Source organism: Trachypithecus francoisi, unplaced genomic scaffold, assembly GCF_009764315.1.
Source record: "Trachypithecus francoisi isolate TF-2019V2 unplaced genomic scaffold, Tfra_2.0 Lachesis_group12, whole genome shotgun sequence".
Classification (NCBI taxonomy): domain Eukaryota; kingdom Metazoa; phylum Chordata; class Mammalia; order Primates; family Cercopithecidae; genus Trachypithecus; species Trachypithecus francoisi.
The window spans coordinates 82240107-82267991 of record NW_022681457.1 but is presented as its reverse complement, the minus strand read 5'-3'; the positions used below and the strand labels follow the sequence as shown (position 1 = coordinate 82267991).

Sequence of the window (27885 nt, the reverse complement as noted above, 5' to 3'; positions counted from 1 at the left end):
CCTGTTCAGGTCCTTGAAATACCCTTTTTGTACAAATACAAGTTTTTATTACTTTTAAATACATTGATCATCAAATTAAGCCAAAAGAGAGACTGTTAAGAAATTTCCTCTTAATCAATGGATTAAAATATGTAATTGGCATACTGACTGTAGTATAGTAAACAATTCCACTAAATGTTAAGGATACTTAAAAAGTATATCCTATTAAGGGATTAACAGACATATCTTGCTTTTAAATCATAGTACCAATCAATCCTTTCAGAAACTTTAAGTTAGAGATAAAGTTTTACTATATCATAACGAATTTCCAAGAAACAGATGGCTCACCTATATAATCCACTCACAAGGCAGCTTAACATGACTATCATATGTTACTACTTGAGGGTTATAACTCAATATCTGTCAAGTCTAAGCCGAAAAGAAAGTAACTTGATGGTCAAATGAACACACAACTAGCAAAAACATGTCTTTCAAATAGTGATTAAACTCTGATAAATCCGTATGATGGAATACATGCAATGAAATGAAACAAAACTGCTGATACGCACAACGACATGGATGGCTCTCAAATACATTATGCTAAAGGAAAGAAGCCAGACTCAGAAGGCCATGTACTACATGAGTCCCATTTACATGGCATTTTGGAAAAGGCAAAATTATAGGGACACAAACAGATCAGCAGTTGCAAAGGCCTGGGGATAAGGGAAAGGGCTGACTACCAAGTGACAATCTAGAATACTGTTCTTTATTTTGATTACAGTGATGGTTAAAGGCCTGGGGATAAGGGAAAGGGCTGACTACCAAGTGACAATCTAGAATACTGTTCTTTATTTTGATTACAGTGATGGTTACACTGTGTTTGTTGAAAGTAATAGAATTATACACCAAAGAGTAAATTTTACCATACATAATTTTTTAAAACAATTTCTAGGTATAATGTTATTTTTTAAAGTAGTTTAGATCTGGAAAAGAAAAAAAAAGAGGACAACAACAACAAACTATTCTCTTTCAACTTTAAAAAGAGAACAGAGAACACTGTATGTCTAAACAAAAGGCAGCTGCAACCACACTGCTCGAACAGTATTAACATCAGGGCTCTAGGCCAACACTTCCTTCAGCTTCTGCAGTGTTATCTCCCTGAATCAGATTCTCACTTCTATCTAACTCAATCTTCCTAATTTTCTGACTATCTTGGCTTTCTAACCTTGGTTTGTCTAATGTCTCACATTCATAATTCACCTCTGTCTCGACAATCACTCAATGGCTCCAATCCATTTCTCACGTTTGGATCTCATGTTAGTACTGACATTAATTCCCTTAATTCCTGACTCTACCCAGTTTTGCTATGACTCGTCCCTCAGCTAAACTTGATCATGTCCACTTCTAGCCTTCAACTGGAGTTCTTATCTACCCTGAGTTAAAATGACAAATGCTACCAACCTCATCTATTCAAGTGCTTCAGAAGTGACAAACTCTAAAGTCTCCCTTGGGAAGCTATATCAGTGTTTTTTCACTTCAATAAATATGACATTCTTATTTTGGTCCAACCAAACTCTTGCTTATCCTTCAGTCCTAGTTCCTGTTTAGTTTGTATGGAAACACAGATAAGCAGTCATTTTCTTCCTCACAAAAATCATGCATTTACTTAAGACTAGCATTAAAATTATACTCCTATCTTCCTTCTTTAGGGTAATACCTATGACTCCTACAACACTGTTCGTCATTTAACGTTATATTTTATGTTCCCTCAAACCTCTCCAGTTTTTCTACACATTTTTCAAAGAAAGTGACCAAAATGGGATACCAGAGACTAACAAGCAATTTACAAATAAATATAACATAATACTAACATAGCCCCAAAAAAAGAATACCCTTTAAAAAGAAAGATCAGTCAACTATGTTATGGTCCCTTATACTAATCTACAGAATAGGAATAGAAAAAAACTCATAATTTGTGAGGCGTGGTGGCTCACACCTCTAATCCCAACACTTTGGGAAGCCAAGGCAGGAGCACTTGAAGCCAGGAGTTCAAGACCAGTCTAGGCAACAGAGTGAGAACTCCATCTCCACAAAAAATTTCAAAAACTTAGCCAGGCGTGGTGGCATGTGCTGTCACCCTGGCTACTCTGGAGAATCACTTGAACCCAGTAAGCTATGAGAGCACCACTGCACTGGGCAAGGGCAAGATCTTGTCTCAAAAAAAATTTTTAAAGAAAAAATCACAATCCTGGAAGTTTCAAAAGTTAGTCTCTTAGCAATGAATTTTTGCTCACAAAGCAAGAGAGCCCAATCTTTGCAGTCACTGAGGCTTTACAACTTCCCATTCCCAGGCAAGACAAAGATTCCCCAACTCCCACACCCCTAAAAACTCTTCTATGAATTAACTGTAGTTATTTCTCCAGGATAGTCAGGTGGCCTTCATATGATTTTAAACTTCTTAGCTATTTTCTCAGTTCTATTAGAGCCCACTGCTACTAAGTTTAGGTAATTGTTGAAACTGAGCCCTATAATCCTTTAGTTCAAGTCAAAGATCATTTTTCTGAACTGAAGAAAGGGAAACAAAATTGAGAAAAGGTTAAGCTGAAAAGCAGAGAAAGAGAATTATATTTTTTAAACTACATTTAGGCAGTAATCTGTTTTTCCCTAATGTAAATATTTACCTTTAAGATAATTAAGACACAAGTATGAATTACACAATAAGACTTATAACCCAAAGAGTTAAAAAAAAAAAAAAGAATAAGACAAATATAGAGAAAACAGAACTAACAAAAAGAGAAGAGATAAAAGACCAGACTTAAAAATGGAGACAGACTGCCCAATGTATAGACACGGTGAAAAGGGTTATAATCAAGAGAAAAGAAAAACAAATCTGTCCCCCAAAAAGCAGCAAAGTTGTGGATGCAAAACTGATTTTTTGTGTGTTTTTTTTTTTTTAAATAAAGTGGTAATATGGCTGCTTGAAATTAGTTGTAAAGAGGTGAGGAAAACGAATCTCAGACCACCAATGTACATAGAAAGGTATCAAATATTAAGGGCTTTTATGACACAATCTTCTTGAAAATGAAGGATTAAGTAAGGAACAGATAGCCACATAAAAACATCTGTGATTCAACAATACACTTCAAGATTAGGTTGTTCTTCACAACTCTCTGGTAATACAATGAACAGAAAGCTGTATCGTGAAAATACAGAGAAGATGCTGTATGAGTTACTTCTACCTCTTGACCTAAGTCATGGCAGCAACCAGCAAAATTCTAAGGGGTTATAAAGTCCACCCTATACCCAAGACCAAAATCTACTCCCACCCCACCTTGGCTCAATGGTTTTCTCCCACTGTGGTGAGGGTGGTTTTGGAAAAGCTCCTCAAATGTCAGGAAACACTGTAATACAAAAAGAAAAAACAATTCATAAGTACTAAAACTTAACTAACATTTTGGTCTCCCTCTCAAGGAAGATTGATATCATGGGAAAAGTACTAATCTAAGAACTAAGAAACCCAGTGTATTTTGCTTGTTCAGCATTCGTTCTAAGACTTTTTCTATAATTTCAGTTATTTGGGAGGTGGCGGGGTGAACATCAGGCATACTCTCTAAGTGTTACTCAGCTGGTGAAATATTAACTAGAGCTGCTGACAGACATATTTGCCACTAATTGGACTGAAAATGAAGCTATCAGAGAAGTTAGCACAACTAAGGGATGAAAAGAGACATTCCTGGTGATATAATTTAAGAACCTGGCTCCAGTTCTTCCTTAAGTACTTTTGCCCTTAAGTTAGTTTGTATTGAGTTTCTGTGACTGACAAGTATGTCTGGCCAATATGCCTGGGTTCTAAATTCCACACTGAACCTGAGCAAGCTGTTCCTCCTCTACTGGCCTTAGTTTCTTCTTTTATGAAATGGGCTTGAGATGAAGTTTTCAAAGTGTTTTTAAAGCAGTGGAATTTTGTGCTTTCTTAAACAAAATCTCATTTTGAAATCAAAAATAAAAATGACTTTGTTCACATAAATGTATTTATAAGACCAAATTTACATCTACGTCTGACCAAAATCAATGAGAAAAATGTATTTAAACCTCACTTTGGGCCGGGCGCGGTGGCTCAAGCCTGTAATCCCAGCACTTTGGGAGGCCGAGACGGGCGGATCACGAGGTCAGGAGATCGAGACCATCCTGGCTAACACGGTGAAACCCCGTCTCTACTAAAAATACAAAAAACTAGCCGGGCGAGGTGGCGGGCGCCTGTAGTCCCAGCTACTCCGGAGGCTGAGACAGGAGAATGGCGTAAACCCGTGAGGCGGAGCTTGCAGTGAGCTGAGATCCGGCCACTGCACTCCAGCCTGGGTGGCAGAGCAAGACTCCGTCTCAAAAAAAAAAAAAAAAAAAAAAAACCTCACTTTGTGGCCATGCGCGGTAGCTCACGCCTGTAATCCCAGCACTTTGGGAGGCCAAGGTGGTCAGATCACTTGAGGTCAGGAGTTCAAACCAGTTTGGCCAAGATGTGAAACCCCGTCTGTACTTAAAATGCAAAAGTTAGCCAGGCATGGTGATGTACGCTGGTAGTCCAGTTACTCAGGAGGCTGAGGCAGGAGAACTGCTTAAACGCGGGAGACAGAGGCTGCAGTGAGCTGAGACTGCACCACGGCAAATCCAGCCTGGGCAACAGAGTGAGACTCCGTCCCAAAATTAACAAACAAACAAACAAATTTTAAAAAAAAACCTCACTTTGAGACTGAAAAGAAAAATTACTACTACAAATGTACTTTATAAAATCAAACATATGATATTTACTTACTATAACCAAAATCAATAAGAACGGGGTGTTTTAATAGATACAAAACCTTAAAACTGAAAACTACTGGTAAAAGATGAAAGCTCTGATTAGCCTCTCAGGACTCAATTTATTTCTGTATTTCGTTTTAGTTGCACATTATTGAGAATCCTGATTCAAAAAACAGAGTTGCAATGAGTAACATGTTTTCCACATCTGTCTTACCCCATATATTAAAGATGAACAAAAGCTTAAACTTCTACACAAAATAAAAATACCTAACATGACACACTTTTAAGAGTCTCCAACTGGTTAAAATCAAGTACATGATAGAATTAAGCCTCCATATGTATTGATTTTTAATTTTTAAAAATTATTTCAAATTCATTTAAAAATCCAGTCAGAACCAAAATGTTTACAGAACCTAATTAGTGACTTCATAGGACTCTAGTAAATAATCTCTGAAGTCTCTTAAAAATATTTTTCAGTCTGACCCATATATACTCATTGCCTATAGGAAATGTGATAAAGAATTTATTTTTAGAATCTAATTATCTATTTGTAAAAAGCCTCCTTTAAAGGAAAAGGTGCAACAATTCCTATTCAGAATCTCAAAGTTAAAAACATAGAGAAACAATTTTTTACAAGACTATTATAATAATCTATTCAATCTTACTGAGAACAAAATTGACGGAGCACACAGATGATAAAAAGTGATATAAAATGTTCACTACTTCAGAAAAACTGCTTTAAGATAGAAATGAGTAACTCTTCATCTCTAATCTCAAGAAGTTAACAGTCTAACAGAGGATACAGTATATTCATTCATTCAACAATGGTGTCTCCTCAGTGCCACCAGCCACTGTGCCAGCAACTGGGTCTAAACAGTGAACAAGATACACATGATCCCTACTTGCATAAATTTAGATTTTAAGGGCAGTAGATAACTAACAAAGAGCTTGAAAAAAAGAGACCATATGAGTAAGTTAACATTTTTGGGGGGGGGCAGGGAAGATTGCTGCATACTATGTGAAAGTTAATATAAACTGGAGGGATTGAGCCCAGCCACTGAGAGTCCAGTTAGGAGCTACTTACTACAATGATGACGGTCGCTACAAAATAAAAGGAACCCAAAAGAGGGAGCAACAAACTCAGCTGAAGTATGGGGAAACGAAAAAACCTCAGAGAAGTCATGTTGCAGCTCAATACTGAAAGGTAAGAAACAGTCTAGACAAGTAAAGCAAGGAAATTTGTACAGAAGACCATGTGAATGGCATGTTTGGAAAACTTCAAGTAGTTCTTCACAATGTGTCTTGAATGAGGTGAATTATAGCTGGAAAGGCAGACAGAGAAAAAAATAGTAAAGAACATTTTACAAGAAGAGAAAGTAAACACCTCCAGGACACTAAGGAATACTTTTAAGCAAGGTGCTTACATGACCAGGCTTACATTTCACAAAGATCCAAAATCAGTTAGCCTAAAAACAAATATAAGAAGTCTAACCACCTAAACAAGCATCGTGCTTGCCAATAAATACACTGTCTCAAAGTCCTAATCTAGTAACTTACCTTGACAACCAAATACAGTACAACCAAGTATTCTTAAGTTTCAGAAACCAAACAACTAGTACCAAGTTCAGGGCACACTATAGTTGACTAGCTATTAAAACAAAAAAAAAAAGGTGGGAGTCACCATAGAAAAAACGCTAAAAACGTGAAAAATGCAATGGTATCAGGAGACAAGAGGAGTCAAATAGAGAATACTCTTCTTGATTATACTCAGAAATGGGTTAATAGCAGAGAAACTATTTTATTCCAGTATGAGAATACTTCCACCTGTTGCCAATTACACACAGATGCACCTCTTTTATGTAATAATTATGGTTCCTGACAAGCAGCTCAAACACCAAATTTCATTTAATACACAACACTTCAACCAAAGATTAGAAACCGCAAAGTACAACAGCACTGTGGTGTGCATCGGCTATACACTAGTTAGCTTCCCACAGCTTAAAACTCTCTAACAAGCTTTAGAGCAGGGTCGGGGGGGACTTACTACTTTGCAGAGGTTCCTATTCAATGAACTGGAAAAGTTCTTAATTCAAACATGACAAGCGACATACTGAAGAATTCAACTGTTTTAAGGAAATGAATCCTACCTTTCCAGGGTCATCCTTGGATCGAGGCACTTTAAGGAAACATTTGTTCAATGACAGATTATGTCGTATGGAATTCTGGAATTAAAGAAGAAAAGCCATAAGGTCAATAAAATCCTAAAAACATAACCCAACTTTAAAAACAGAATTAGAAATCTAAACATCTCTATGCTTTGCAAAACAATTACAAACGGAATAAACTTTTTAATGAGCTTAAAATTTAAATCTTTCTGACTTTCAAATTATGAATGCTACAAGGGGAAGCTATTACTGGAAAATAATTTCTAGAAGATTTCATAAAATGTAATACATGTAGCATTTTAAATGTTTAACACTTTTAACGATACAGGAAGATGCCTGTAACGTAATGTTAAATATTAAATGCCAAATATAAAATTGGCATATTATGATACATATTATGACTTTAATTGTGGTACTTATTTTAAATTTATTTATTTATTCTTGGAAATAAGCCAGAATGCAAAATGTTAGAAGGCATTCTACATGAAATTAAAGAGTATGACTATTTTCTTCTCTTTACTGCAAAGTCCAAATAGTCTGCAAGACACATGTATTAGCACTTTTTAATTAGTTTTAAAAATGTTTTTAAAAAAATTCCACTGCCCTATTACAAAAAAAATACAGAACCCAATTAGGTTCTCACCACAGTCTGTAAAAAAGAAAAACACATGGAAAGATACTGGCTACAGGGAGCTGGGAAGAACATCTAAATTCCTCATTGTAGCAGGGAAGAACACCCAAGGTGGGTAGCAGGAAAATGCCCTTGGAAACCTGCAGAGTCTGTGAAACAGAAATTTATTCATGAATAAGTAGGACTGTATCACAATTCTTACAGAATATGCCCCAAAGTCCATTTCTTCTCAATTAAATGCTCCAAAACCCATTCTCAAATTATCTTGTTTGTTCCCAAATGGCTAGTATTTGGGAGAAAAGAGGTCCAACTGCATTTAGCCATTACTTAGAATGGTACCTTTTGGGGTCATATTTTGGCATAGTATCTGTTTTATTTTTTAATATAAAATTCAGTAGTCTAACAAGAATGCCTATAATAAAACTTCTCTCCCTCAGGCACAATACTGGAATTTTAAACTTTTTAAAAAGATGACTACAGAATATAAATTCAAGACCATCTTATTACCAAAGCAGAAATTTAAAACTTACGCTTGGGATGTAAACAGCTACAAAGAATGATGCTCTCTTCCAAAGAGAAAACCCTAGGTAAGCTTTTTTTTTAAAACAAAACAAAAAAACCTACTTTTAAGCTACATCAGAGAGCTCAGATTGCAAGGCAACCAGACCACATTTCTAAGAGGAGCAAGGCTATTCAACGAGAAACTGGACACACAACTAAATCACCTTTGGCAGAGCACAGGAAAAAGAGATGGCCACCATCGAAGCAGTTAAAAAGAAATTACCTAAAATTTTAAAGGCCAAGCATGGGGTTGTCACTTTAGAGCAACAAGGATCCCAGAAACAAGAGAAGTTCTCACACACTCTTCTCCATAGACCTTTATCATATGTTCCTAAGAAAGAATAGGGGTAGGAAAGGAGACCCAAGAAAGTCTCCCCTAGTGGCATAAACAGGAAGAAAGTGATTGACAGTGATAGGGAGTGAGGAGACAAAGCCCACCAACCTTCCACAGAGTTTACAAAGCAAAAAAACAAGTCTGCAGTAAAGGCAGCAAAACCTCTCACCCACAGGACTCTGGCAAAGATTCACAGCTTCTAGGGGAAGAATGGAAACAAAACCCTGGTGCCTCTAGGGAGGGACAGGAAACCCTTACTCAGTAGTACATAGGCAAAGATGATCTGCTGCTGGAGGAAAAGCAGAAGCAAATCCCTTGAACTCTGGGAGAGGTACAGGAAACTATTTTGGGCCCAGGACCCTATACAGATACCATGTAGAGGTCTGCTACACCTGGAGAAGAGGTGGGAAACTCCCACCCAAAAGTAACTACAGATACACAAGACTAGTTTGGCTGAGGGAAAGAAAAACTGAAAAAGCCCACCATAAGTTTGAGGGTCTGCATAAGACTAAGGCTGGACCAACACAATAGAGAAAACCCCTCAGCTCTACCAAAAGTATAGCACTGAATAACAAGCAAACGCAGTCTACTGACAGAGAAGGGGCAAGAAATCCCCATGATGTGTAAAAAGGTGGGCAGAGACAATTAAAATCTAAAGAGATTAAAAAACAAAAAAATTCTACAGCACCCTCTCCAAGCACAAGTTAACAGAAGCCCACTGCTGGAGGACTGTAAAGTTTGTGGTATACTGAAGATAAAGTTATCAATTTTAAAAATCCAAATTACTGACAGACTGACTCAATCCCCACAAGAACGGCCTGAGAAAAAAGATGCTTGTCCATTTACGAGTACAAGTACCATTTACCTCAATGTCTACCATTCTTCTACACATATATCTGGTCTCAATCAACAATTGTAAGACAGAAAAGAAAGGAAAACTTACTGCCAAGAGATAAAATAATCAACAAAACCCAAGACAAGACTCAGGTGTTAGAACTATCAGGAAAGAAAACATTAAAATAACTATGATTAATATGTTAATGGGTCTAGCAGAAAAAAGTGGACAACCTGCTTGCATAAAGAGATGGAGAATTTCAACAGAAATGTGAAAACTAAAGAAAGAGACAAATATAAACAACAGAAATAAAAAACATTAAACATGATTAAAGATTTTAAAAATTCCTCAGATGGGATCATTAAACTAGACACAACTAGGAAAAGAACCAGACACAACTCTACCTGAGGGTAAAGTAACAGAAATTTCCAAATGGAGACTGGCGCATTCACACGGGGCAAAACAAAAACAAAACAGATCATCCAAGAACTGTGTGATGATAAGAGTATTCAAATCCCAGAAGGAGAAAAAAAAGGAATGGGGCAGAGGGAAAATCTGAAGTAACAGTCAAGAATTTTCAAAAAATAAATGCAAGACATCAACCAGAATATGCAAGAATTTCAGAGAACACCAAGCAGAATAAAGTAAAAATCCACATCCCCAAATTCATTACAGTGAAAGGGCTAAAAACCAAAATAAAGAACATCTTGAAGGCAGTCAGAGAAAGTAGATTACATACAAAGGAATAAATATTAAGAATTACAGTGGACTTCTCAAAAACCATGCAAGCCAGAAGGCAATGGAGTGACATCTTAAAATACCGAAAGGAAAAAAAAAAAAAAAAAACACCTGTGCAGTGAAAATATCTCTCAAAAATAAAGGCAAAATAAAGACTTCCAAACAAAAGCTGAAAAAATTCATTTCAGCTCACTTACACTGTTACAAGAAAGTTCTTTTGGCAGAAGTATGAAATCAAACAAAAATACAGATCACAAAAATAAATGGAGTGTCAGAAAATGGTAAAAAATGAAGGTAGATTTAATGCTTTTAAAAAGACTGTATGAAGATATTCAGACTGTAAAAAATAAAAAATAAATTTTATAAAGCAAATATAATTTATTATGGAGTTTGGAACTATGTAAAAGTAAAATGTACGACAACAATAGCAAAAAGGATGGGTCAAAGAAACTGGAAAGATGTGGTTTAAACAATTCTGACATTATACATGAAATGGTTTTGAGGGCTGACTTTGAATAGATCGCAGCGAGGGAGCTGCTCTGCTACGTACGAAACCCCGACCCAGAAGCAGGTCGTCTACGAATGGTTTAGTGCCAGCTTCCCCACGAATGTGCGTTGCGTGACAGGCGAGGGGGCGGCCGCCTTTCCCGCCGCACCGTTTCCCAGGACGAAGGGCACTCAGCACTGGGCATGGTGGTAGACGTCTGTAATCCTAGCTACAGGGGGGCTACGGGGGAGGCTGAGGCAGAAGAATCACTTGAACCTAGGAGGTGAAGGTTGCAGCGAGCCGAGATCGCACCACTGCACTCCAGCCTTGGAGACACAGTGAGACTCAGTCTCAAAAAAAGAAAGAAGAAAATTGCTAGTCATGCCCCAGTCTTTCCTTCATTGACAGTCTTCAATAAAATAGATCATCTAAGTTCTAAAAATATACATTTTTCTCCCTGTAGTACTAAAACTATTTCCATTTTGAATGAAAAATTTTAAATATAGTTTATAATATTTCCATTTTTCCTAAATTATCTCCTAGTCTCCCCCAAAACTTGATAACCTACTATTTGAAGGCACAGTGCAGTAGCTTAAAGATATTACAATCGACTGAATGTTTGCATCCTCTCAAAATTCTTATGTTGAAACCTAATTCCCAACATGATGATATTTGGAGGTGGAGCCTTTAAGGTGATTAGGTTATGAAAGGTGTCCTCACTAATGAGATTAGTGTTCACAAAAGAGGCCTCAGAGAGTTTATTTCTCTGTTCTACCATGTAAGGTTATAATGAGAACAGGATCATCTATGAGCCAGGAAACAGGCCATCACCAGAACCTGTTGGCATCTTGATTTTGGAATTCCCAGCCTCCAGAATTATGATAAATAAATGTTTGCTGTTTGTAAGCCCCGACCCTATGTTTTTGGTTTTTTGTTGTTATAGCAGCCTGAATGAACTAAGATGTATATAGTAAACCCTAGAGTAATCACTAAAAAAAATTTAGAAAGGGGATAATAACAGAACTGTAGAGATAAAATGGAATCATAAAAAATACACAATTCAAATCTAAAATAAGATGGGAAAAAAGAAAGAGGCATCAGACAAACTGTAGTTCACCCACCCAGCTTAAAAGTTCAAGATGAGGGGAAAATACAAATCAGGATGGTCAGAACAAAGAAGTATCATTAGTAAACGGCTCAGTGTGAACTCATCACCTCAAAGAAGTACACACCTCTACACAGTCTTCCTCCTCTACAAAAAGCTTAAATGTTGGAAATCTTCAGGGTTCTGCCCTATGTCTTCTTCATTTCTACATCTGCTGCCTAGCTAATCTCATCTACACCCAATGACCACTTGTGACAAATCACTTAAATCTGCCTCGATCCAGGACAGACTTTTCTCGAGTTCCTAATGTATATTTCCAACTATCAATGGCACATCTCCAGAAACTCCTCAAACTCAACATATTTAAAACTAAACTAAATCTTTATGCCCAATGTGATCTTCTTCCAGTTTTCCCTTCTCAGTTCAAAGACATTATTATTCACATAACTGCTCCATCAGAAACCTGTAAAGCATCCTTAACTCCTGTCTCTTTCTTACCACCTAAAACAAATCTATCACTAAACCTTACTAAGCCTGCCTTAGATCTCCCTATCTTACCCCATCTTTTCTGTGACTACTCAGTCTAGGGAACCAGTCTCAGCAAAACTAGTACAACAGCTTCCTAACCGGTGTCCCCCTTCCTCTCGGCCCTGCTTCCATCATTCTCCACCCTGCAGAGAGTTATGTCTTCACAATGCAAATTTGGTGTTACCCCTTCACTTAAAAACTTTCAGTGCACTTAGGACAAAATCCAATATTCTTAAGCCTCGAAAGACTCTTCATGATCTGATCCTATCTTGCTTTCTACATTCATCCCCTCCAATGTTCTCTCTCAGGTTCTAGGCTTTCCACAAGTTGCTACATCTGCAAAGATTACTGCCCCCAGCCTTACTCCATCTTCTTCACCTAAGTCCATCTATTCAATTTTCAATTCATTCTTGTATTAAACTTCAGTTCTTTAAGGAAGCCCTTTCTGGTGTTCACAGATTAGTTAGGTTCCACTGTAATAAACTTCGTCATCCTGAATTTCTCATCACATCTGCAATTGTTCATTTAATGGTCTTCCCCCTCCATGCTGTATTCTCTACCAAAATATAAACAGGCTCCATGAGGGCAGGAACCTTGTCTTTCAACCCAAAAGCTAGGATACAATGTTTTTCAAAGGGTAATCACATATCTGTTGGGAAAAAAATACCAAAAACCTATTTAGAATGTAAAAACACAGAGATACAAAAGCCAAGACTTATACATACACATAAAACCCACAAAGAAAAGAGGTTACTTCAGACCTGACAGCTTGGATAGTCCCCATCTCCCATAACCCCAAGAAAAGAAGTTGGTGAAGTGAAGAAGCAGAAATAATTAGGTGATTTTCAATCACCTAATCAATCAATATGATGAAGCCATGCTGATTGGCCTTAAAAACCCTATCCCCAAAAGCAGTTTCTCAAAACTACAGTTTATCTGCACTAGAATCACTTGAAATGTTATTTTAATGCAGATTCCTAGGATCTATCCAAGGCACCTAATTTAAAATCTCTGGAGTAGTGACCTGGCAATTCTAATTTTAAAAGTATTCTATGTAATTTTTATTTTAAAGTTGAGTTTAAACTGCCACCTCCAATCCAACCAACTGCTACATTCTTATCCATTCTTTCTTCTGTGAGTCCTGGTTTCTGTCCCCACTGGTCCCCCCGAAAATCAATATAAGTACTCATTTGTTCTACCGTACCTAAAATGGTTTCAGAATTGCTCTCAACTTTCTAACTTCTTCCCTCCCAACTTCTTTCCTACGGGTTTTTGGAGATAGAGACTGCCTCTACTGAAGTTCCACCACCGAACACAAATCTACTAAGTTGATGATTTCTTTGTAACTATTTTTGGCCTTGGAATGTATGCCATGAAGGTATATAAGGTATATACCAAAAGTTTCTTCAATTTGTTTTTTTCTGTGTGATTACATTATTAATTCAAAACAATGTTAGGCTTGTTTCTGCTTGTATTGTTTGAGGGTTTCCTTTTTTTATCCCTTTTGATTTTTTTTTTAAATATGTGAAACATGTACATGGGTTCAAAAGTTAAAACTATATAAAAAGGTATACTCAAAATCTTATTTCCTTCTACATCCTTTCCACCTTGGTTCCCATCTATCCGCTAGAGGTAGTTATATTAATTACATTTCTAGTTTAAATTCCTAAATTTCTTTTCCCAACAATGAGCAAACACATAATGAATATTATTATTCCTTTTTAACTCACACAAAAAGTAACACAATACACCCACACACCACTTTTGTATTTTTCTTTTCTTAAATTATCCTAACCTTCAACAACTTAATAAGTTACCTTTCCTCAAAGTGAATACCATGAAATTTTATTTTTTATTTTTTTGGAGACAGGGTCTCGCTCTGTCACCAGGCTGGAGTGTAGTGTGGCATGATCATAACTCACTGCAACCTCAACCTCCTGGGCTCTAGCAATCCTTCCACCTCAGCCTCTCAAGTAGCTGGGACCACAGGGATACACTACCACGCCTGGCTAATTTCTTTTTTATTTTTTATTTTGTGGAGACAGGGTCTCACTATGCTGCCTATGCTGGTTTCAAGGGATTCTCCTGCCTTGGCCTCCCAAAGTGCTGGGATTATAGGCATGAGCCCACTGCACATAGCCTGAAAATTTAATTACTTTTCCTCTAGTTCTGAATACAAAATCATTCAATTATGGAAACTCCAAAGAGGTATTTTTAATAGGTAATCTCCCTTCAAGGCCCTGACACAAAATGAAAGGGAGTTTACTAAAACTGTATTTGAGTCTTTTTAAGCAACAGTGGCAACATATTGTCCTCTGGGTTGCATAAGTTGACTGTGCATTTCTGGAAAGGTGGTGACAGTCACTTTAAGATCTTTCTCCAAACCTCTCTTCAACCAATTCAAGCTAACTTCACAAGTTCTAAGTGACTTCCCATTTTCCTATGATCCATCTCCTCCGTACCTGAAGAAGAGTAAGCAGCAGATTGCTGAAGTGTTCTAAGCAAATCTAAGGAGAGTGAATGGGAAGTAAAACAGAAAAAGGCCTGTGCAAAGGAGAAGATAAACGAGGTTCCATCTGTCTCCACTCGAAGTGTTCAAAATATTTCTATGTGTATAAAAATAAAATTAAAAGTGATCATGCCATATGCTAGGCACCAAATACTTAAAAACTGAGTAAAGGAAACTTTAATAATCATCTCTGGAAATATTAAAAGTCTGCCTAAAGCAGTAGGTAGGACCAGATCATCCCTCTCAGGATCTTCTAGTTCTAAGAGCAACATCATCCTTCTCTACCCATTAGTTCTCTACCTATTTAGTTCTAACAACGATATTACCCTTCTCTATTTCTATTTCTTCCAATTGAAACTGCATCACTACATCCAAAACAGTTTAAGACCCATGATTTGGGCTGGCTATCGGCAAGGAATATCAGTAGAATGGATTTGGCATTCTCAGGGAGACATCATCAAAACTGAAGCCAGACAAGTTAATGAGGAAAAACAACATTCGAACTTTATATGCTATCCCTTCAATTTGGACCAAGCTCTTCAGTTTGGCATTCATATATTCATAGGATCACCATATTCTGACCCTATCACACTCTCTACTGCAAACCACTATAACCAAGTGCTTCTTAACACTTGAACTTTGAAAAACACCTCCACAAATCTTAACTCTTCTCCAAAACACAGCTCAAGTCCCAGTTCCCTCAATGGCTATCTAATGATTCCCCACTTCCTTGTACTCTAGTGGCACTTACTCTCTGTACCACTCAATTTAGATTATCATACTCCCCCATAAACTCATTAACTGTACCCTTCATTTAACACTTTTTACTACGTCACATATACAATGGATATTTTTATAGTTTACACACAATAGGAGTGACCAATTAGTCAACTATTTATAGTACAGCCCTCTGGATTCCTCTATTACAGAGCTTTTTACATAGCATAATAATAACTTGTTTATATGTATTCTTCTCATCTAATAAAGATTGTAAACTCCCTTAGGCCCTGTGCTATACTTCTTAGTACTGCCAAAGCCTAGCATACTGCTTCACAAGAGCAGATAAAAAATAAATCCTTTTCACATTAACAAATGAAAGACTAAATCAGCTAAGGGCCAGGTGTGGTGGCTCACACCTGTAATACCAGCACTTTGGGAGGCCAAGGTAGAAGGATCACTTTAAGTCAGGAGTTCGGAACCAGCCTGGCCAACATGGTGAAACCCCATCTCTACTAAAAATACAAAAAAATAGCTGGGCATAGTGGCATGTGCCTGTAGTCCCTGCAACTCGGGAGGCTGAGGCATGAGAATCACTTGAACTCAGGAGGTAGAGCTTGCAGTGAGCCGAGATCACGCCACTGCACTCCAGCCTGGGCAACAGAGTGAGACTCCATCTCAAAAAAAAAAAAAAAAAAAAAATAGCAGAAAAGAGGAGGATCTCATCTAGACCAGCGATTCCAAATTAGTACTCCATAGGCTGAACCCAGACACAAGACTTATGTCTGGCCTGCAGAGATTCATGAAAATCAGAATCAGTTGACAACAATTAAAAATTTGCAAATTACACACAAAATCCAGATTTCCCTTCTCTTGGGGAGCAGGGTAGACTGGAAGATCTGCCATGTGCCCTAAAAAGCACTAATTGACTAGAACATAGTTGCTCCTTTTACATTAAACACACTCTTTAGTGTGGCACCTTTTTTGCTTTCCCCATTTACATCACTTATCTGGCACCCGCAGGCACTTCGGTTTACAATCAATGATACAGACCCATGAATCCTTAGTGGGCTTTCTAAGCCACATATTCAAATTTTGGCCATTTCTACTCCCTAGCCACCATGTGTTTCCATTGCCACACAGGTTTATCAAAATTTTCTAGCCTTTTCTCATGCTAAATCTTGACAAAAAAAAGTCTACAGTACCCAGGGTAAAGCCAGAAAGCACAGCTTAAATAGACACACTACTACTTGCTTAGAATGATGCACTGATTCATGTTTCATTCAAGTTTTATTAGGTATATCCTCCACTGAAACATTCTGTTAGGGTAGACTCCTATTCAAAATATACTGTTAACAATCACTTCTCATACTGAGTCAGCCAGTTAAGGGGAGTTTATCCTGGAAAATTAAATTTAGTAAGTATTTATATAGTTTTTGCAAAATTATGCATCTTGTGTAATGGTTAATAACATGAGCACTGAAAAAAAATCTCTACATCTACCAAGTCTGGTACCAAATCTTAACTCTATCATTCTCTAGCTGAGAAACTCTAGAAAGTTACTTTTCTAATCCTTAGTTTTTTACTAAAATTTGGACAATAATAATACCTATTTCATAAGGCTATTGTGTGGCCTAAAGAGACAATGATGGCATTTAGTACAGTGCCTGGCAGACAGAAAATAATAAAAGCAGCTATCATTTTGAGTATCTAAGTACAGAAACAAAAACTAATGAAACAACATTTCTGAACAAAAAACTAAGTTTATAATACCGTTATTAATAAAGCATAAGATTGATTCTACAGGGAGATGAGAAATAATACATGAGCTGAAGTAATAGGGCAATATCAACTAAAAAAGGGAGGGGGGCGTGAAAGAGACAAGGTCCAAGGAGAAATAAGAGAAAAACAAAAGCAAGAAGGAAATAGATATGCTTACTTACAGGGACAGCTAGTAGGCTGGAATGGCAAGAAGTATATGAAAGGAAGGTACAAAAAATAGAGCTAAAAAGGTGGACTGGGACCAAGATTCATGCTTTCATTCAAACTGCACTTACTGAAGCTTACTAAATGGAAGTACTGTGTGCTAAGGTATGGAAGAGAAAGAGATACAAAAACTTCAGTGAGGCACAATCCCTTCCCTTACAAGGGAATCATGCAGAGCAGCACATCCTTGGTGCACAGCAAATCAGCAAATGTCTCTAATAAATCCAGTCAAATGAAAAAGGCAGAAGTGTTGAAGTAGGAAGGCCTAAGAGAAACTAAAGAGTAACTACCATCTGATGATCAACGTAAAGCTCTATAACTCCCTTCCTCTACATGTATACACACACCCCACATAACACACGACTTATTAATTCCTATGTAAGAATATGAATATAACATGTACAGAGACGAAAGAAGGCGGTGGCCCTCATGTATAATCCCGGCACTTTGGGAAGCAGATGCAGGTGGATCACCTGAGGCCAAGACCAGTCCAGGCAACATAGCAAGACCCTAAAAATTAGCCAGGTGGGCATAGCAGCACGCACCTGTAGTCCTAGCTACTCAGAGGGATAAGTCAGGAGGACCACTTGAGCCCAGGAGTTTGAGGTTGCAGTGAGCTAGGATCATACCACTGAACTCCAGCTAGGCTGACAGAGAGAGCAAGACCTTGTCTTAAAAAAAAAAAAAAAAAAAAAAAAACTTAAAAATGTAAAAAAAGAAAGTTGAATTATTTGCTGTATAACATAAATTAGCTAGTATCTCAAAAGTCTCCTTAAAGTAGTGGTTGATTCCAAGGTTGGGCAAGAAGACTCAATATATCCCTGGAACAACTCAAGGTGCCAAAAAGAAAGTGCTAAGCAAACAGAAGTATGGGGCCAACCTATAAGAGCTCCTAATGGCCAAAGTTGCAACAATTTGAATGACAACAATAGCACAAAGAATAAATATCTATGAGTGCATACTATTATAAATAAATGACTGAATAAATGAATAAAAGGGACTAAAAGAACAACTCATCTTTTCAGAAGAGTATCAATCAATAAATGTCGAAGGAATTAAGGAAAACAGACAATCACTGTTAGAAAACAGTAATAATTGGCCAGGCACGGTGGCTCACGCCTGTAATCCCAGCACTTTAGGAGGCCAATGTCAGAAGTTCGAAATCAGCCTGGCCAATGTGGTGAAACTCTGTCTCTACTAAAAATATAAAAATTAGCCAGGCGCAGTGGTGGGCGCCTGTAATCCCAGCTATTCGAGAGGCTGAGGCAGGAGAATTCCTTGAAACCAGGATACGGAGGTTACAGTGGGCTGACACAGTGCCTCTGCACTCCAGCCTGGACAACAGAGCAAGACTCTTTTAAAAAAAGGTGGGGGAGGGGAAGGTGGGGGAGGGGAAGGTAGGGGAGAGGATGGGAGGGGAAGGGAGGAGAGGGGAGGGGAGAGAGTAATAATTGCTACAGTTATGACCTACCAATCAATGCTAAAATTAATGGACAAAAGTTTAAGAAGAAATAAAGTATAGTAAGTCTTCATTTAGCACTACTAATGGGGTTCTTGGAAACTGCAACGTTAAGTCAAAAGTATAGCATGTCTTCAAGTAACATCATTTCATTATAATGTTGATGAGGAAAAAAATTGGTCTCGCTTTACATTGTTTTGCTTAAAGTCACAGTTTCCAAGAACTTATCAAAGTTAAGGACTTACTGTATTTGCATATGCTCAAAGTATCCCCCCAAAACATATTATTATTTACAAAGTGATAAATAGTAACTTCATAATGAAGAAACCTGGCAGACATCCCCTTAACCAAAGAATCATAGTTAACATTCCCATTAAGAAATACTTATATTATCTATCCTCTGATATGTTATGCACAAAAGGCTGTATCTGTATTATTCTTCCCAAAAATGTAATACCTCATTCTAATTGTAAGAAAACATCTAATCATGAGCAACATATATTGCCCAGGCTGGTCTCAAACTCTTGTTCTAAAGCAATCCTCTTGCCTTCACCTCTCAACACACTGGGATTACAGATATAAACCACCATGTCGAAAATTGTACTATGGTTATATAAGACGTTAACATTAGAAGAAGCTGACGACGTATACATGGGAACCTTCTGTATTGCTTTTGCAACTCTTTCAAAAATCTAAAATTCTTTCAAGATAAATATTTTTTAAAAAGTCTTGGCCAGGCACAGTGTCTCACACCTGTAATCCCAAAACTTTGGCAAGCCGAAGCAGGAGGATCACTTAAAGCCAGGAGTTTGAGACAAGCAAGGCCCCATCTCTACAGAAAATTTAAAAATTAGCTGGCCATGGTGGCGTGCTCAGGCATTTGAGCTTGGGTAACAGAGCAAGACCTTGTCTCTAATTTAAAAAAAAAAAAAAAAAAAAATCTCTGGCCGGGCGCGGTGGCTCACGCCTGTAATCCCAACATTTTGGGAGGCCGAGGCGGGGAGATCATGAGATCAGGAGATCTAGACCATTCTGGCTAACACAGTGAAACCCCATCTCTATTAAAAATACAAAAAATTTGCCAGGCATGGTGGCGGGTGTCTGTAGTCCCGGCTACTTGGGAGGCTGAGTATGGGAGCAGGAGAATGGCGTGAACCCGGGAGGCAGAGCTTGCAGTGAGCCAAGATCAAGCACTGCACTCCAGCCTGGGGCATCAGAGTGAGACTCTGTCTCAAAAAAAAAAAAAAAAAAAAAATTCTTTACTGATAAATGCAGTTAGTACTAGCTGCAATACTATGTTGTTTTTCACTTTAGGCTCACTGTCAACTCACCTGAACTGCAGGTATGGTTTCCAGTGAATGCTACATTAACTCTGCTTTACTTTATGCTACATCAGTACTATAACATAATGAAGTTTGAACACACTAATAATCTACCAAAAATAAAGTTATTCACCTAAGCTAAAAACTTTTTTTTGACATCCTAAAAATCACTAGAGATCAAAATTTCATAATCAATTACATGAGCCTTCACAAAGCTTTTTCAGTAGAAATCAGTATTATCATTGCTTACTTCATAAAAGTAATAATTTAAATAAAATCCTTACCTTCCAACCACTGCCAGCCTCTCTATAATATGGGAAGTTATCACAAATCCACTGATAAATTTCACTTAAAGTCATTTTCTTTTTGGGTGAGCTATTAATTGCAAATGTAATGAGGCTGGCATAACTGTATGGAGGTTTCCCATCTTTGTGCTGTTGGACTTCTTCCTGGTCCAGAGTTGTATTTGGGTCAAGGAGTGCATTCTTCTTAGAAATTCCTGTTCCATGCGCGTTTTGTGTAGCATCAGATTTTTGGATGGCTGCTCTCATGGTGAGCTGTGGTAACCAGTCCATAGATGTTAGGCTGCTCTCCAGTTCAGATGTCATCCTGAAGGTAAATAGACTCCTTAGTCAATATCAAGGAAAGAACCCCTGCTTCTCAAAATATCCAATATTCACAAATCTAGGAGTTCCAAAGTGAGGGAAAGCCTGAGTTACATCTGGAGGAAAAAGATTGAGTATGTTAATAAGCAAACCAAATATTTAAGGGATCAACATTTCCAATCTTTTTTCTTAATTTTTTCCTCATCAAAACACAACAAACTTGGTTTTAAAATTGTTTAAAATACAGAACAACACACACATACAAAGTGTTCCGATGCCAATCTTTCTAAACGTTGCTGCCTGTTTCTTTAAGAGGGCAACAGGCTCTTGGTATGAAAAACCCAGCTGCAGCCCAACTCTTTTACTCACCACCACAAGCCGTTAAAAGCTTAAAATGTACCTCTGGCATTTCTTTTACACAAATTTTAGGAGAGTCATAAAAACAAAATACCAAAAAGTAAGGTGGAGACAAGAGGTCAGAGAAGTAACTGAGAAACTGGCACAGGAATCTGCACGAAGGAAACAAGGTAGAGTTGATGCAGGTAGGAGGTAGGAAGAGTAAAAAAGCAGGGTATACAAGAAGAGCACAGAGACAAGCTAGCTGGGGGAGTTGACGGAAAAAAGGAATGCAAAGTCAAGGACACTGATGAGTGAGAGAAAAAATAGGCAGTACCAGGGAGTTACTTTTTTTAAAAAACAAGTCAAGGAACAGGTTTACAAAAACTAACTGAAGATGTGGGAGTACAGAATATAAGGCATTAAATCACATAAATGGTCAGCAAGAAAAGAAGCATTAAAAACTCAAAGACAGGCTTGGGCAAACGTCCAGTGATTTGAATTCTGTAGTGTATTTCTCTCCAAAGCTGAAAAATTCAGACCATTATCACACAAAGAAAGAAAACTAAATCTGCCAGGTTAACACATATTCTAGAAAAGGGAGAAAGCTGCTCTAAGAATTGAAGATAAGAATATAGAAACAAGGCTTGACATTTCACATTGGAATTGTTAACTTTCAACAGAGGATATAAGCCCTTCTATTCTGGGATCAAAGAAGCAGAAATAATGACTGACAATAAAGTAGAGAAGAATGAAAAGATTTCTAAGTGATATCAAAATAAAGGAAAAAAGGAGAACCAAAAAAAAAAAAAAACTGAAAGGTTTCTTTTGACTTCAAGTCAAAAGAAAACATTAGTAGTTATGAAAATCCCATATAGCCCCTTCATTCCAAATGGCTCCTAACAAAAAGCAACCTTGAGTATCATGCATAGGCTCTGAACAACATGGAGGCAACAGAGAATCAATAAAGAACAGGAAGTTTGGAGTGAGGAAGACCCAGAGTCTAAGAACTGATTCTAACAGTTATAAGCTATAGAACTGTGAAGATGTTAATTACCTCTGCCTCCAAGTTTTCTCATCTGTAAAATGCAACAATAGTACCTATGGTTAAAATATTACTTTGAAAATTAAATGTGTTAAACCATGCATAAAAGAAATACTCAGTAAATGCTGGTTAATAGTATTAGTCTAGGAGTATCTTGGGAGGGCACTAATACACTATAAAGTAAACCACATTAAGCAAGAGCAATTATAAATCAGAAGACAACCATTAGGATTCTATCTGCACTGCCAGTAAACTGAGTCCTCTTGATTTTCAGATTATGTTGATCCACAATTTTACCTTACTCATTTTCTCAAATTCCCTCCATCTCTATTGTACACATTCCTCTGAACCTGAACTTTAAATTCATCTATATAGCATCTTCAGAGACCTTAAAAAAAAAAACTTACTATCCTACTCTACAATCTCAACCAGAAATGTCTGTTCCCAGCAAGAAGTCATAGTGACTTGTAGAATAAGAAGATAGGATAATTTAGAGATCACAATGTCAAAACAGTAGAGAAAGTATTCTAGAGATCAGAGACTAATTCCTTCATTAATGAAAAACTGAAGTTTCATTCATTCAGAACAGTGCCAAGCAAGTAGTAAGTATTCAATAAATGTTAACTACTCATATTGGTAATAAGAGTAGTTACTTATATTATTATTCACATTTCATTCAACAAAGATTGGCTATTTTATACCATGCTGTCAGCCAATTTACCTCAGTCAAGTCTCCATGAAGTAGAGGTTTATTTTGTTCAAATTCCCAAAGCAGCCAGTTACATGCATTTTCATACAAAAGCATATTACAAATGGGAATATAATTGTTATTGCAGGTGCTCCCTACTGAGAACCATCTTTGCCTTCTGTTCCCTTCCCCCAGTGCCAGTAATAAGACTTTATGAGAATCTCAGTAATACAGGTATTTACTGTGTGTTACATATTTAACAAGAATGCATAAATTATACATGCATAAAGAGCTATGTTAGAGTAAAACATAAAATAAAAATACACACATAGGAAGTGTGGTAAAATTCCTGTCCTCCAGGAACTTATAGTTTAATAAAGAAGTTCAGACACAACAAAGAACTGAAAAAAAGTACACAGCTGAGCTCTGGGTGCTGTGAAGGTTCAGGAAAAGGAGAAAACAACATGGACTAAAGCCTTGAGGGTAAAGAAAGAAGAACTTAGCGAAGTCTTCAGCTAGGTTAAGATTGACTTAGCTGAAGAACTTCAGCTAAGTGAAGATTTAAATAGACTGGAAAGAAAAAAGACCCTAGTCTTCAAAGCCATCATGTGTAAAAATTATTCCACTGTGCTTATATTCATCAGTTCTACAAGAGCAAATTTTAAGTACACTATAAAAACATCTCAAATTTAAACTCTAAAAAAGTGGGGCTTCTGTTCTGTTTGCAATTTCTTAAATTTCATATACTGCATTCTTGGTAGTGAAGCAAAAAGTGCCTCCATTGTTGGTACTTAGGCTGGTGGCTATTGTGGTTCTCCATTAAGCATGGAGAACACAAAAGATGATCATTAGATTTGGCCAGATCACCAGTAACTTTAGACACAAACTTTAGGACGGGTGCGGTAGCTCACGCCTGTAATCCCAACACTTTGGGAGGCCGAGGCGGGCGGATCACTTGAGGTCAGGAATTCAAGACCAGTCTGACCAACATGGTGAAACCCCATCTCTACTAAAAATACAAAAATTAGCTGGGTGTGGTGGCAGACGCCTGTAATCCCAGCTACTCGGGAGGCTGAGGCAGGAGAATCACTTGAACCTGGGAGATGAAGGTTTCAGTGAGCTGAGGGTGCACCACAGCAATCCAGCCTTGGCGACAGAGCGAGAGTCTGCCTCAAAAAACAAACAAACAAACAAACAAACAAACTTATTAGTGGAATGGTGATGACAGAAGTCCACTTGTATACGAGAACAGATGGTGGTAAATTTAAAAACAGCACGGGAGACTCTGAGGAATCTGGTTATGGAAATCTGGTTAAGAAATGTCAGGCCCTCATTACCTCACCTCATTCCAAAAGCTTCCTAGCTGGCTTCCTGGACTCTGATGCCTCAACCATCCCTCCCTACTAATCATATCCAGTCCATGCATACACTCCAAGAGAAACCTATCAACAGTGCCTTCATGTCATTATACCTAAACGTTTTCAATGGCTCCCTTACTCCTACTATACTAAATCTAAATTCCTCATTTTCAACTACTTTAGCTTTTACTAATCTTTCATTAATCCTTTTCTAAATTCCTAGAGCAATCATAACCTCAGTTTGGCAACTGACATGTGGTTTCACATGCATAGTTGAATCATATGCTTAAGCTTTCTACCCTCCACCTCCTCTCCCCCGACCACTAAGGAGAGTGACCATACATTAGTACTTCCGACACTAACTAATACTGTACCAAGTACAAGTTATCTGAAAAATAACATAGTAACTGGATAAGGAATAAGGGCCTTCTTTTCTGGAATGTCCCTTCCTTCTGTGTCTGCCTGGCTGGTTTCTACTTCAAGACCAAACATCTCCCCCTACAGGAAGCCTGGTCAATCCCCTCTTTCCATCCTCCATCTCCTAAACTAAAGGAGCTGTTATTCCTAAAGCAGAGTATAAATACCCCATCACAGAATTTATATGTAACTGTGATTATCTTTACCTACCTCTCTCCCACAAGACTCTGATCTCTTTGAAAGAAGAAACTTTCATGATTGAAATAGTAACTGTCCAATGAAGGTATGGGTGTGCTCCTCCCCAAACAAATGGGACCGTAACCAGTTCAAAAGTTAAAGAGGTGACAGTACTAAGTAGCAAAAGGTAAGGGTACTCATAGGTTTGAAGTCCTTGATAAGACAGAAGAAAGTATGACTCAGAGCGCAGATTGACAGGCAGTATTACACAGGAAAAGAAACCATTCTACTAGAACAGAGAAAAATGAGAACATGGAAGTAAGATGAAAAGCACATACTGTTACTTGTGGGAGAAAGGAAGGCATGGAGAAGAATTTGTCTGCAGTTCTTAAATCTATGATGCTAACTATTACTTAAAAGAAGTTCCATACAGAATTTTTTCTTCATAAAATTAAAGGATAAGGAGCATCAGGATCAGGCTATAACAACTCAAAACTGAGTCATAACATGGGGGTTTGAATCCCACTATATGAAACAGGGACACTCACATGATCCCATGTATGCTTTATAGCTATTTTAGTACACTGTGTGGCCTCACTCTGCAACTTTCCTAATTCCCAAAGTGTAGCAAAGGCTTCCTCAGAAAGTTTTCCAAGTTTCAATAGTATCAAAAAGGGGGGGCAAATGGGTAGAGATATTGTTGGCTCCCTAAATGGAGGTAAGAGTAAGACACAAAAGAAAATAAAAGGACGAAGAACACTGAGGGTAACAATGTTGTGACCCAAATATTACTGAATCCTCCCCACGTCATTCCCGGCACCTGGCATTTCATCTTAAGACCTGCGGCACATAAAAAACTGAGCAACTTAAAACTCAGGAGAAATTCTTGTAATTACCACAGGACTGATTCTTGAATTATTCTGATCTCACGCATCTCTTAGGGCCAATATGTGCTATCACTCCTATTACAGTGTTTCAGCACTCAAAGCAATCAGAAGCAGGGGCTATGGCAGAGACTCCTATTGCCACTTATTATCTGTTCTTAACTTTTACCTTAGGAATAAATCCCAATTTTATTCAGGACGGTATTGCACCTTTTGCCCTGCCTGCCCTCTGGAGTGTGGACAGAATTAACTATTGCTCTAGCAGTCATCTTGGATCATAAGATGATCCTGAACACAGAAGCCAGATACTGAGCATATGGAAACAGAGAGAAAAGGTCTGGGTCCCTGATTTTTTTGTGTGTGAAGTAGATTGTGAAGCTGCCATCCCAGCCAGACTGCCTACCCTACAGACTTTTAATGTGTTCAACTACTATAAAAGAGTCTCTATCAGCAGATGAATGTAGATCCTAACACAGAGAATTTAGGACATGGCAGTGTAGTGATACAAGTAACATAAGCTAAAATAGGACACTCCCTTAAAGATGAATTAATGAGTTAATAAATTCCGATACTGACAGTTGGAAAGCTGATGACAAAGAATTTGGTCGAACTGTTATCTGTAGAATTTGAAAAGCAAGCCATATGCCAACTGAGGCTAGTGCAAAAAGAGAAATGCAGGAAAAATTTAGAATGTTGGCATGTGTTGGCTCTTTTTTGCCATTTAAAGTGAAGTCCTAAAAGAGAAATAAACTTTGATTAAAGTTACAAGAAGAGACAGAGAAAATACAGATTTGCTAAGATAGGTACTCCCTGCCCTTGTCCTGCAATTTCAGCTAAGAGTCCTATAATCTGAAGTCTTGCAAGGCTGGAAAAACCAAGTGCTTCTAAAGTCCAAACTGAGGTAGCTTAGTTACAAAACTACAGCATTAGCAGTAGAGAAGACTGATACCTTACCACACAAAGGTAATGTTAAGGTGTTGTCCTTAACATTATCAGACTATTGTTTAAAATGGCCTCACCAAAGCCACCTTTCCCTTAGGAGCTAAAAGAGGTCAAATAACTGGGAAAAGGAAAATATCTTCTTTATTTCCACTAACTTGTGACCGAAATTTAGCATTTCCTTTAACTATGAAAGTAGACAACAAATCACAGTAACATTAATAGTATCTGTAACTCTGCCACCAATAAAAATCACAAATATAACCAATGAGAAATGTTGCAGAAATCTAAAATTTTTATTTAAACTCATCAACTACTTCAAAACTGACTTTCTTAGATTTGTCACTAGATCTTTTGTTCAATGTGTTATTTTAAAAGTATATATTACTATGTCACAAAGTTAAGATTTTGATAACTGTATTTTGATATAATTAACTGGTTTTATTTTTCACCTTTTGTGTGATTTTGTTTCTTCAATTTTTATTGTAAGTTCAGGGGTACATTTGCAAGATGTGCAGCTTTGTTGCACAGGTAAATGTGCGCCATGGTGGTTTGCTGCACAGATCAAACCATGATCTATGTATTAAGCCTGGCATCATTAGCTATTCCTCCTGATGCCCTCCGTCCCCCTACCCCACCCCTGTATTTTATGAATTTTGAAACATTATTCTGAGAACGAAGCATAGGTTTCACCAGACGGTTAAACATGTTCCGTGGCACCAAAACAAGACATTTCTGAGGTAAGTGGTAAGCAAGGTACAAATGGCAGTCTTCACACTAAAAAAAAAAAAGTGGGCAGGTCCTTTGGCTCTAATTACTCGAAGGAGCAAAAAGTCTAGAAATTAAAATTTTTAAGGTAACTATATGGGAGAGTGAGAGGTCAAAGAGCCTAAACTGCAAAAGTCTCTTAAGTTTCTAAAATACTCCCCAAGGCTTATCAACGGAGAGAGCTGTAAAAACTGTGTATTTCCCAGAAAGGGCATCTTTCTCAATACCAATCTAAGATGTGGCCATTGAGGATACTGGACAAGGTAAGATTCCTTGAAGGACCATAAAGGACAATGAAAATCTTCCCAAAGAGTAGATTAAAAGGACTTATTACTCTGCCAGGGAGTCTCTGCCACTCCTATCCAGCAGGATTTTATGATCAATATGGACTAGGGACTACTGAGTTTCCCATTATCCTCTTTTCTGAATAACACCTTTTATTGTTGTTTTCCTATTCCTTCTCCACCACTGTATTCTGGATATGTAGAGTGCATATAATTCATCCAAACCACAAG

The 27885-nt window shown here is 37.6% G+C and overlaps 1 protein-coding gene across 5 annotated transcripts in view; it reads right to left on the bottom strand.

The window, feature by feature from the left end:
- The window catches only part of FOXJ3 (forkhead box J3), a 157416-nt gene that overhangs the window by 75159 nt on the left and 54372 nt on the right, over positions 1 to 27885 (bottom strand). For 4 of the 5 annotated variants that reach the window (XR_004440907.1, XR_004440910.1, XR_004440909.1 and 1 more), the window contains 2 exons: positions 20438 to 20762; positions 6924 to 6998 (listed from right to left, as the gene is read on the bottom strand). Coding sequence is in view for 1 of the 5 variants with exons in the window: in XM_033226864.1 (XP_033082755.1) it covers positions 6924 to 6998; positions 20438 to 20762 (400 nt within the window). In the remaining 4 variants the exon portion in view is untranslated. Of the gene's footprint in view, positions 1 to 6923; positions 6999 to 20437; positions 20875 to 27885 lie in introns of all 5 variants that reach the window. The other variant, XR_004440908.1, reaches the window with a different exon arrangement.